The sequence below is a fragment of the Mixophyes fleayi genome, chromosome 2, assembly GCF_038048845.1.
Source record: "Mixophyes fleayi isolate aMixFle1 chromosome 2, aMixFle1.hap1, whole genome shotgun sequence".
Taxonomy (NCBI): Eukaryota; Metazoa; Chordata; class Amphibia; order Anura; family Limnodynastidae; genus Mixophyes; species Mixophyes fleayi.
In genome coordinates this window covers 243771999-243785069 of record NC_134403.1, presented here as the reverse complement: position 1 = coordinate 243785069, position 13071 = coordinate 243771999, and the positions used below count along the sequence as shown (strand labels likewise).

Genomic DNA, 13071 nt, shown 5'->3' with positions numbered 1-13071 from the left:
GACGCTTGTATATTGCAGGTCCAATTTAACAGAAGCAATCCTTTTTTCAAAAAAAATAGTAATATATAATTCATTGGTTGAATTACAGTATCGCTCAGCAACAGATGTCCTTCATATTGGTTTACAGTAATTATAGTACTATTTGTACACACATTTTGGCCATGTAAAGTAGTTCCTAGTTTTGATCCAATAATTTCTATTGACATATTTGTTTGAATACAGTTCATGAGCATATGATTTTTATATTTCAGGTCATTATGACAAGTGTATCTTTACTCTCCGGGAAGAGAATAAAAGTGACCTCACAATGGTACTGAATTACATCTTCTCCCATGCTCAGGTTACCAAGAAGAATCTCTTAATTACTATGCTGATTGTAAGTCTCCTTTATGCATTTACTATAAAGTAGGCTTTGTGCATCACAATAAATGCAATTTAGATGAACGCTTTGTATAATTGAACATGTATAAATTAATATATATAAGGGTGTCTTCCACATGACCAGATCTTGCTGTTATAATCAGGAGTTGAACAACAGGACCACTGTTTGGCCACACAGGCTGAGAGACTGTATCACGTCTGGCTTCACTTCCGCTTTAGATGACTGTGCACACATGCTGATAGGTGTCATCTTCTGACCACATTTTCCTCTGTGTCTTATATGTTGATGCTATTAATCTTGATCAGATCATTATCTGGCAACATGATCATTCTGGGGCCACTTGCCAGATATCTGCTGCATTATCACAGCATGTGCCTAAGGTAATATAGTGGGCCACATAATGCCAAAATTTATCAAGACAATCCAGTATCACTTATCTATGCCAATTGACTACAAAAAGACCACTCCATAAGTGGCAGCGTCTTTAGCAGCAATTGCAGCTGTAAAAATATGCCTGATCTTTTACAAAGTTTCACTTTTTTCCTGACTAATGTGTAGATAATTCTTCTCAAAAGATGATCCAATGCAGCAGCTAATTTGTGGTTGATATTGTCTTGCTGAAAGTGGAATTTTCAAACTATTTTTGACATCTTTAGTGGACCAAAACATGATTAAACCTTGCTGGACTTTGCTCTATTCATTATCACCTCAGTCCTGAAAGCATTTTGTTAATGATCAACAGACTTAAGTGTAAATTTGTGTTCCTGTAATACTACCGACACCAAATAACTCTGGGGGTGATTATGACTGCATTATATCGCAAAGTTTTAACTTTGTATCTTCTTATCACCAGGCCTTCTTGTTTCAGACTTATAGTATTGGCCATTGTTTGTATTCTGAAGGGATAAGTATTCAGTTGAATGTTAAAAATGTATTTTCATCCCAGTCTTTTAAAGTCTATAGCCTTTATCTGATTGGCTGACTGACACTGCAGTGTCAGGTAGTGACTGTTATTGTCTGCATTGGTTATGAATCACATTAGTTTCCATCTTTAGATTTGTTTGCCACAGACATGGAACATTCGCTGAGGTAACTTTAGGCAAATAGTATTATACTTCACAACCGGGGTATGTAAACTGTATAATGGATGTGACAAGGTAGTACAAGTAAACATTCTAATGTATAAGTGAATGAATATTTGACAATAGGACCACATATATGACCATCTTAGCCAAGATATCTGTCCCATGAAATTTGGTTTGTAACTAATGAACTATCTTGTTGATCACTAAACTTTGTTGTTATATTTAGACTTTTAGCCAACAGGGTTGTACAGTGTAGATATATATTGCGTGCTGCAGGTACATGTTGTGTATTGTCATATGATTTGTGGTTGTCTGGGTATAGTATGTTGGAAACTGCTGGTATATGCTTGGCACTGCTAATGTAATGAGACACTTATAGTACATACTTGCAACTAATAATAATATGTTGTATAGAAGGTATTTGGCATTACTAGTGTTGAACTTTGTTGAGTCTAATTTGCTTTGTTAGTATGCTGCGCATATTATAAGAAGTGCTAATGACAAGGCAAATGTGTTATGATCATTTAATAACTAATCTCATTTATTAGCCACTTGCCAAGGATGTTTCCAGTTTACCCAATAAATACTATTCCCTTTTCTGCTCTGAATTAGCTCTTTGCACTAGAGGGACTATCCACATTCACACCATAGCAGAATCCTAGATGTGGTACTTATTCAAACAATATATATCATTTCCTTCCAGTCGCTTACACACAGATTCTGCTATACATTTATACAGGACTAATAGCTAACCTTTGCTTAGATAGACATAACACATCACAGGGACAATGCTAGTTATATCAGGGAACATTTTGATTGTGTGGGTATGTGTATCCCAGATACTACTACAATTCCCAATACTACTACAACTCTTATTTATTATGCACAAGTACAAAAACTCATTATTGTGCACAGTACAAACTACAACGCCCGTTATTGCCATATGTGCACCACTGTGTCTTATATGTATCAATCACAAACAGATGAGCCTGAATTCGTGGCATGGCTTCAACAAGGTGCTGGAACCATTCCTTAGAGAATCTGGTTCATGTTGACATGATGGCATCATGCAGTTGCTGCACATTTGTTGGCTGCATATTTATGCTTCAAATTTCCCATTTCACCACATCTCAAAGGTGCTCTATTCTATAGAGAGCTAGTGATTGTGGAGGCCATTGGAGTACACTGAGCTCATTGTGATGTTTGTGGAACTAGCTTGAGATGCCGTCACGTGTTATCCTGCTGGAGGTAGCCATAGAAGATGAGGAGAATATGGCATTAAGGGATACACATGATCTGCAACAATGCTTAGGTAGGCTGTGGCATTTAAACAATGCTCAATTTGAACATTACACAACCACCGCCACCAGCATACACCATTGACAAATTGTAGGATGGATCCATGGATTCATGTTGTTTAAGCCAAATTCTGACCCTACCATCTGCAAGTCACAGTAGAAATCAAGATTTGTCAGGCCAGGCAACGTTTTTCCTATCTTTTAACCAAGCTGTGTATTCAGAGATGCTATTCAAGCTTACCACTGTTGTAACGCATGGTTATTTGAATTACGGTCACCTTCATGGCTACTTCAACTATTCTTGCCATTCACTACTGACCTATCTCATTAACAAGGTATTTTCGCATACAGAACTGACGCTCAGTAGATGTTGTCTGTTTTGCACCTTCTCTGTGAACTGTAGACACTGTTGTGTGTTTGAAAATCCCAGGAAATTTTAAAGAAATACAGCCTCCATATAAATCTCACATATATCACAAAACCCTTCATATGCTCCCATATGTATCTTAGATCACAAATCTCAGTGTAATACTCATATATATCACACAAACCTCCATATGCTATTCATATATGCATCGTAACCAAATCTACATGTCCAAATTAGTCTCCACCATTAGCAATAAAGTGTCCCAGTGCTCCCATATTTTGTTTGTTGTCTCCATATTCTAATATAGAGTCCCAAACTCTAATCTTCTCTTTGGGGGAGAGGGGATGGGAGAAGGGGAAGGCTTGCTGTTTCCAAGGGGAGGTACAAAAAGGTGAGAGAGCCATGTGTTCCTTGAATTTGCTTAGCTGTGTCTGTGGCAGGAGCCCTGAGCAGGAAATGGTTATTGAGCCGTTGATGTGTAATTTTTGGGTCCAAACTTCACCCAGCATACACCACTGACCTAATCAGTTCCTTGCAATGTGAGATTAAAGGGGGGGAGAGAAGATTCCTCAACCGTATGCATGAATACTCATATAAAAAAAATACACAACATTGTGCTGTTTCATATAGCCACATACACCAAAATGAAAAGCCTATGTTCCTTAAAATTGCACAACTCACAGATTGTTCCCTGCAAAATTGCTGGATTCTAATTTTGTGATGTTGTACATGTTTGATATCATTACTATCAGGGCCGCCAAGAGAATTTTTGGGCCCCGGTATAGCAACTTCATGGGGCCTCCCTATAGTCGGAAACACGTGTGGCCATACCATTGGAGGTGTGGCTGTGTGTCATTGGGGGCGTGCCTAGGAGGTGATAAGCGCAAGGCAAGGAATAATTTAATATATCCCCATTAGAGGATTTACTACAGGGCTCCCATAGTCTAGGGATGGAGCCCTGTAGCACTGTCATTACAGAAATACCCAGCAGGTTAACTCCAAACACAGAGTCCTAGCAGGCCCAAACTTCTGGTAATAAATCCACAGCTGGCAATCCAAGTGGGCCAGGGTTTCTGATCCGTAAGGTGGGTCGGTGTATCTTGCTGATCCCAGCCTCGGCCAACTCTTCACCAGCTTGGTGGGACCCTGGGTATTAGTCTCCCTACCGATGTAGGCTCACCAATTCCCCAGAATCTGCGAGTATCTCCTGATGGAGTTGTAACAAAACATCCTAGAGGTACATTGTCCGATCTGTGTCAAGCATTCCTCTCTGGCCCTGAAAGAATACAGTTACTCTCAATCAGTCCAAGTCCTTGCTCACTCAAGATCCTCCAACAACCACCACCCTCCCCTAGACAGCTCCTCCTTGTCCCTTCTCACAAGACATCCGATCCTGGCCTCCTACTTGGGTCAACTCCCCGCTTATTGTCCTCTTGTTATTGGTGGTGTGAAGAGTTTGGGTGGTAACAGGGGTGGAAGTAGAGCATGACATCAGTGGTCTCCCACCTGCGGTGATGGTGCCATTCAGACTGTATTGAAGAGTTGGTAGAACAATAATTAGCAATCGGGGAGATACCCCCTCCTGATTTTAGATAAGGTCATGAACCTCCTTTTTTTAACCCTTTCCACTCTTTTTTGATGTCACAGGGTCCACAGGTTTTTCACACTTCCTGTGAGCTGCCTCCCCCCTCCCTATCCGGACACCACAGCAATAATAGATATAGCCACCGGGTGGCATTTAATAACAGAGTGGGCCACGGTTGTTCAATTGGCCCACTGCTCCCCATTCATTCAACTACAGAGTGGCTGTCGAATTTCCCTGATCAAAAGGCGCCAGTGCCTATTGTAATGTATACCACCAATTATTCAATAAACTTATAGAACTGAAGATTAGTCTTCACCTTTAGCAGCACCTATTTTCCATAGAGCTATATATGCTCACCGGTACTCCGTTGTCCCCAGGGCTAGTAGAATAGTATAGTTTTGTATTATATACTGGTGCATACAAATATTCTACTAAACACTAATACCCTGAATCAACACAGAGCGAACACAAGATGACCAATGGTAACTGAATATAAAATAAAAGTCAGGTTCAATACAAAATAGTAGCATGCTAAATAGTAGGGGGGGTCAAAAACTGTGGTCAGAGCAGGCTGTTGGCAAGAATAATCAGTGGGAAAGTTAAGGTCAGTGCAGATGACAGACAAGAGTGGCAAATAAATAAGTAGGGTCAAAAATTCAACAAACTTCAAAATAGATACATAGTACAGTGTCTAAGCAATCTAATGTTATAACCGACAAGTGTGCTGCTTGCAACCTTATAAAGCCACCTAGAACTAATCCCAGTAAATCACCCTGCTGATTTTAGGTAATGTCAAGATAACCAGTGTAAACATTGGAAATAGGCTGAGATGTATTGTAATCTGTATACTGCCACTGTTTATATCCCAATCTCTCTTCATACTCCTGACACTCATCAAACAGGTTATTTGCAGTAGCTAGCAATTTTTGCAAATGTGATCACAGGGATTCCTATTGCTACCCTTCTGGCACAATTTCCAAGACACTGATCGTACTAGCATACATAAAACACAAATGTATAACTCATATACAATGCCTACCTTCTGCCCACCAATTTTTCTGTGATTCCTTTCTTTTCTACGTTGGTAGGGCCTCTGCATTCTCTTCCAGCTCTCTGCTTCACTGCATTTTCCTTATCTCCCCTTGCGTTATCTTCTCTTCTAATCTCCCCTGCCTCTTTGCTTCATCACCTCATCTCTGTCACCCCTCTCTGTTACTTTCCTATGTTTTATCAGCCTTCTACATCATCTCTGCTCTCTTGCCTCATGTATGACCCTTGTCTCTATTATTTTCTTTATCCTCTTTGCTAATTTACCTCTTCTTTGCTCTCTGTCTCCAAGTGCCTCCCTTTTTATCTATCCTGCCCTTTACCACATGTCTGCCTGATCCCGTTTTCTTCAAGTCGGACCGCCTATCCCACCCTGTCTGTTTTTGCTGGGAACTGGCTGGGCTTTCTTTGCCACCGTCCTCTTTCGTTATCCAAAAAGCGCCCTCTTGTCGCAGTAGGAGGGGCTTAAGCTGCTGCCACCACTGGACTCCTATACTGGCATCCAGAACCGGGTTTCTTCTGCGTAACTGATGCTGCTAGTGTACCTCGTTGCTGGTGTACCCAGACTGGTAACTCCGGACCTCTTACTATGGATCCGGGTTGCTGTGAATGGATCCCCCCTGGCCTATCACACTGACCAGGCTGCATGGGTAGCAGGCAGAGCATTGGTATTGGAAAAGCTTGGGTCCAAACCGCAGAGTCAGCCGGAGAATGGATTAGATTTTAGGGTCTAATTTGTAGATAACAGGAAAACAGCAATATTGAAGATGTTTCCAAGCAGGTCTTTGAAGCAAGATGGTTTATTTTGCTCAAACACACTGGTGGAAGATACCAGTGTGATCAGGTCAGATGAAGTCAGAAGAACGCTTACATGCTCACAGAGCTTATCTTTTATACAGTTCAGAAAAAGTCTATTTTTAGAACCAGGAAGTACTCTGCTTCCCAAAACATGGATTTACATGCATTTCAAGGCTAACAAAATTTACTTTTATCTACGAAATTCACTCCACACAGAAACGACCCCCTGCTGGGCCTTTGGCCAGAGCAGATATGACACCTCATCACAAAACTTTGTTAGCCATTCCTGCTATCAGACTTCCTTGCACATGTGCCTAATAGGAGGTTTCCACTAGCAACCTTACAAATCCTAAACAATGACACTTCCGTACTAAATACATCCCAATACACACAAGACCTCCATCCACAAAGGCCTATTGTATCAGATATATGCAACAGAAATAAGGCATATCCTTTAGTAAGGTGAAAACAGGAAAAAACAGTTTCTAGCCTGGTCTCAGAAATAAAGATTTCCTATCTCAGAATACATACAATGCAAGAAAACAAGTCAAGTGCAAATGCAATTACATAAATAAGTGCCCTGCATCTATTCGCTTTAAATAAATTTTTACCAAAAGTTATTTAATAGTGATCCAGTCACACTGCCGTCTTAATTTCTCCATTTCTACCCACTGCTGCCTTGTCTCTTCCTTCCTTGCGTATCTGATATCTGTCCCAATGTCTCCTGTCTGTCTGTCTCCTTTTGTCCGGCTTCATGTCTGATTGTCCCTTCCCTTATTCTTTCCATGTGTCTTGTCTTCCCCCCTACACCTTTGGCTTTCCTGCCAATTAGGTTTCTATTGAAATCTGTCATCCTCCTCATGTGTCCCATATCTGTTGTCTAACACTCTTCCCCTTAAACTCTCCTGTGTCCTTGTTGCCTTCTTTCAACCCCATCTTCTGTTTCCTATGTCTCCTCTGCTCTGGTATCCTGACACTCCGCAGTATCATGATAATGATTGATTCTGAGCACAGGTGTCACTGAAAGTGATAAATATTGCCAAATTTGACCTATACATCACTCTCTATGGTACGTGCTGGGCGCCTTTGGTCCTTGTCATCAACTGCTACCCTACACTGATTCACCAATCGGCTGACCGCTCTTCTGTACCTTACTATACCTGACTTAGCAATAGATCTATTCTATTTCAGACAGTGAAAGATGGTCAAGCAGTCAGAAGTGCATCATGATTTGTTGCAGCTTATTGACAATAGCTGGATAGTCTCACTATAAACAGCCATGGTTATCATAATTTTTGTAACTGTGATCTTTAGGATCAATCAGAGGGGCTATAGCTTAATTTCAGTGGTAAGTGATGAACTGTAGTAGATAATGTCTGGAATGTCCTATTTGACATTATCAATGACATAGTTTTATTGTTTATAATGTGATTTTAGGATTACAAATAACAGGGTTTGACAATGGGACCAATTTAGATTTGTGCTTAGCTTTAATAGTTAAATTGAGTTTGATGTGCTATTATTTTGTTGCTCTTTGCTTTTGCTTTCAAAAAGGTTTTTAACCTGTACTTAATTTCCAGTGTTTTTTTTAAAATTATAATGGTTAATTAATCGACACCACCGCATCTGAACTGCACAGGAGAGATTAATTATGCCATGTTTGAGACATGTGGGAGTTATTTCTGAAACGTACTCCTTTGTTCTTTCAAAGTTTGGTACATTAGCTAAAGTGGACACACTAGTGGTTATATGGTGATAATGCTATACAGGGGATTTTTAGTGGCTACTTGACATTAGATTTGTTTCAGTGCCTCCCAAATGCCTTTTCGGCCCACTATGGGACATTCCCTTTGCAGAGAAGCATCACCACACTATGAGTTCATAGAAGCAATATGAAGGGTGCTCACAACCCTTGTAGTAAGTGAACCTATGAGTGTCCAATCAATCTGGTGAGAAGACATCACCAACTAAACACATACATTGTATTGCTGTTCCTCTGTTTCAGCAGGATCCCTAGCAAATGGACCAAAGGGAAAATGTACTGGTCAGCGCTTCGGCATGACCTCCCATTGAGAACTACCTTTTGCCCAATAGTGACCTATATTGTGAATGCATAGTTGCATAGTTTCTATATAGAGGGTCTTGCAATAGCTATACAGTCTATAAAATGCATGCATAGTTGCCATATAGTGTTTTTTGCCAGTATTTTATATTTACAAATTATGGTTGTTTAGTTCACCCGACACCTTTAATTGGAGACTAATCAACCACAATCTATAGAAAATAATATTCCTTTCTTGTAAATCTCATCAACTCAGATATGGACATTATACTATTTTCAGGAGAACATTATCTGTCAGTGCATTGGTAGTTCTTACATGTTCACTTATGATGCTGATGAAAACATCTCTGCTAATAGTTTCATGTACTTACACGGTAGAGCCATGGTCAAGTGCAATTGCAGTTCAATAACGTGCCTGTGTCTTTATCTGCATTTCCTGGGAATAACTGCATTTAAGCATTGTACAGTGGCGGGTAAATCTATCTATGTATGTTGACTACAAATAAATTGCAAAATCTGCATGTATGACTGAGTGACTTCCCTATATTACCTCCCTTATTAATTTTGCATGCCAGACTACACCATTGAAATAGTGAAAATATAAGCAATGCAGGAATGATGAAGGCTGTGATCCTGGGCTTGAATCTCATATGTTTTAATTTGTGAGCAGGGCGAGTGCACTGTTAGGTAGTGTGATTCCAAGTAACGCTTGCCTTAAGAATCTCATTATTCGAACACAGGACCGTATTTCCTCTGAGAATTTTGGAGTAGCTTTGAACAGGGCCTGTTCATTTCTCAAGCAATCATAGCTGCGTGATGGAGAGAAAAAAATGGCAGCTGTTCCTAGCTCAGACCTTCAATTTCCTTCAGTGTCCAGCCACTCAAGTGTGTAATTACACAGGGATGACAGGGAAACGTCAGGCCTTGTAAGGGAACTGGTTGCAGGCTTTTGCTCACTGACTGAGAGTGAGGACAAGAAAAATTCAATTAATGTGCCTGTATTTCGTGTGTTCCGTGTATAATTATTAATGTATGCTGCTTTACAGTTTTCTGTAAAGGTTTACAATGTAGTTTAAATTTTCCCCTTACATGTTTGCAATGCCCATTGCAACTATATTCATTTAAATGGGAAGGTTGTTTTATAGCATCCTTTTGTTATATAGAGTGTTTTTTTTTTATATATTTGAAGAGGGGTTAGCTTTAGACAGTATACATGTATACAGTCAATTTTTAACCTATTTACATGTAAATAATTTGTCATATACTACTGAGCATGATCGATGCCCAGATTCTTGTCACTCTCAGAGTTTATTGGGAACTGCCATTTAGTGTTGGCTGTGCTCTAGGTTTGCCAGCTACCTAGCGACAAACCAACACAAACTGTCCGGATGCTTAGGGGACCCCTGCTCCAGCTACATTTCACAAGCTCTAGCTTCTTTAGTTTCCATTTTAAGTAAATGTGGTATATTTAATGAAATTGTCTAACCAGCATTTCAATATTTTTAGCTAGAAAGAACCCTGATTTCAGCTCTGGTCCAGTATGACAGCTTCAGCTTCGGCTTCACACCAGCTCAGAGTTAATAATAAGAGACGATCATCATCACTCTGGCTCCCCATTTTGGTGCACTGGACATCCCTACCTCCAATTATTGTAGGTTAAAAAAATGTAACTGAGACAGACAAACATATTACTGAGGCAGCCGTCTTTCTTTGTAAAGTTTTAGTTCTTTGACTTTTTTAGATGGAAAGTGTATATATATTTTTATGCCCAGGCCCAGAGCTGGATTAAGGCTCTGGGGTGCCTGGGCACTTTAGACAGGGTAACTCCCTATGCTGTAGCATGGTTATCATTTTAGACAAATACACAGGCAATACTGTGTGCACTACTGTTAGATGCACACAGTTCTGCCTTCACGAGCAGTACACAGTGAAGCAGGACATACTGAGGTATGTCCTGCTTCACTGTGTACTGCTCGTGAAGGCAGAACTGTGTGCATCTAACAGTAGTTGTGAGCAACTGTCCTAAGCGAGAGAGTCACCCAAATTCGGGACTGTCCCACCAGATTCAGGACAGTTGGACAACTTTAGCTCATTTGCTGGTTGTCTGGATCCTGGAATCCTATTTGGGAAAAAAAATGGGTACATAAAATTTAGAAAACTCCAACCAGTCCCAGTGTTATATCGATAGCACCCATGTTTTATAATTAGGTCTCCCTCCAGCCCCAACATTAAAATAATAATATTCACATTTGCTAAATAGATCTGTTTTCCTCCAACCAAACCCAACATTAAATTAATGGTATTTTCATTTGATATATAAACCTATTTCCCTACCCCCAAACAGCCCCAGCAATAAATTAAATTGCACTTTCGTTTAACAAATATAACCATTTTACAGAACCATGACCGGCATTAAATAATTCATGTTCACATTTAATAAATAGTAATATTCCCCAAAATTAGCCCCATATACAATTAATAGCCCCCAAACCACCCCAGCATTAAAGGTCCCGTTACAAATCCTTAAATTAATAGGCCTTACTACTAAATTAAATAGCCCCACAAATAATTAGTCCCCACCAGCACTTAAATAGCCTCTCTCCCACACTATATTAAGACCCCCCTTTCCCACACACACTACATTAACACACTGGCCTACACACACACACACACACAATTCTCCCCACACTTACCTTGTTCCCTCCGCGCGCAGTCTGCAGCACTTCTCACATGGGACAGCACCTGTCATGTGGTGTACGTCCCATGTGACAGCTGCCCTTTCACTGATAGGTCACATGTAGATAGGGGGGACGGATCAGTAGGATCCGTGGCCAACATGAAAGGTAGCTGGTCCCAGAGGAGGGACCAGCCACCGAACAGTCCACCGGCCCAAAATAGGGTATTTCTGTCCGGCCCAGCCCGCCTCTGGCAGTGTATAGTATAGAAGATGGTTTGAAAGTGTATCTTGGTGCATTACGTACCATATTGTAGTTTATACTGACTGTTTCCCTCGTTGTATCATGGAGACTGCCTTACTATAAGTTTACTGAACCACGCCGAATGCATATGTCTGCACAGCAGCTTTCATGTACTGCTTCTATTCGTTAAACAGCAAGGCAGTCTCTGGGGGGAATCATACCGATTTTCAGAGCCATATCTCGTGCCACTGCAAATGTGCACAGCCATATCTCGTGCCACTGCTAATGTGCACAGCCATATCTCGTGCCACTGCTAATGTGCACAGCCATATCTCGTGCCACTGCTAATGTGCACAGCCATATCTCGTGCCACTGCTAATGTGCACAGCCATATCTCGTGCCACTGCTAATGTGCACAGCCATATCTCGTGCCACTGCTAATGTGCACAGCCATATCTCGTGCCACTGCTAATGTGCACAGCCATATCTCGTGCCGATGTTAATTTGCACAGCTATATCTCGCGCCGATGTTAATTTGCACAGCTATATCTCGCACCAATGCTAATTTGCACAGACATGTCTAGCGCCAAGACTAATGTGCAGAGGCTTATGACAGATAATACTTACCTGATGTGGTAATGTCTCCTGTTTTCTCTCCCCATTCAGGTATCGGTTGCATATGCAGCCACCAGGTCCCACTCACAGCAACTATCAGAACAAAGTATTATCGTTTTAGTGTAGGATGTGAGCACAAACAGCTATCAGGGAATGCTGGTAGATATTCGACCCAGTAGAGAGAGCAGCGGGGTGGTGCCTGGTTGCATAACAATATTTGCATTCATGCAAACCATCTACACTTTGTCTTTGTGGGGTTGAAAGTTGAATTTGAGGCAACTGGTTGTAATTTTGAGAGGGGAGGCATTTCCCCCGTGTGGATAGTTTCAGTAAAGGAGTCAGACGGGCTGCAGTTGTTTGAAAGCAAGAGTTTTACAGGGGCGAACCTAATGGTTTGTAAGCTGGCTTAGGGTTTTGATTTAGGGCCTCCTATCTAACCAAATATATCACAGTGACTTTACTTTCTCTTTAATTTTGGAAATGACTGAAAAAATATACTAAAGGTAGCAGTGACAGGGTGTGTTGTATTCTTTTATTACAACTAAACCCATGTCTGAGTAAATCCTAGTCAGACATGAGTTAAAAACATACTTGTCTACTCTCCCGGAATTTCCGGGAGGCTCCCGAATTTTCCTCCTGGACTCCCGGAAGAGTAGGGAAACCTCCCGGACCCTGTAAAATGCCGAAATTCACGGCATTGAATAGCGCAGGGCGGAGCTTAATCGCATCATTAAGCTCCCCACCCCCCCTCTATTCAATACCTTGAATTTCTGTATTTTATGGTAGAGGAGGGGCTACAGTTACGTAATTATGTCATCACGCCCCCTCCTACCCTCTGTCACATGATCTGTACTCCGATCTCCCGGAGTACAGATTTAAAAAGTAGGCAAGTATGGTTAAAAATGATGATGGTC

General features: G+C 40.9%; 1 protein-coding gene across 3 annotated transcripts in view; it reads left to right on the top strand.

Moving 5' to 3' along the window:
* Positions 1–13071, top strand: part of ACACA (acetyl-CoA carboxylase alpha) — a 526387-nt gene that overhangs the window by 108005 nt on the left and 405311 nt on the right. For all 3 annotated transcript variants that reach the window (XM_075195717.1, XM_075195718.1, XM_075195719.1), the window contains exon 24: positions 252–376. In XM_075195717.1, the coding sequence (XP_075051818.1) occupies positions 252–376 (125 nt within the window). The remainder of the gene's footprint in view (positions 1–251; positions 377–13071) is intronic.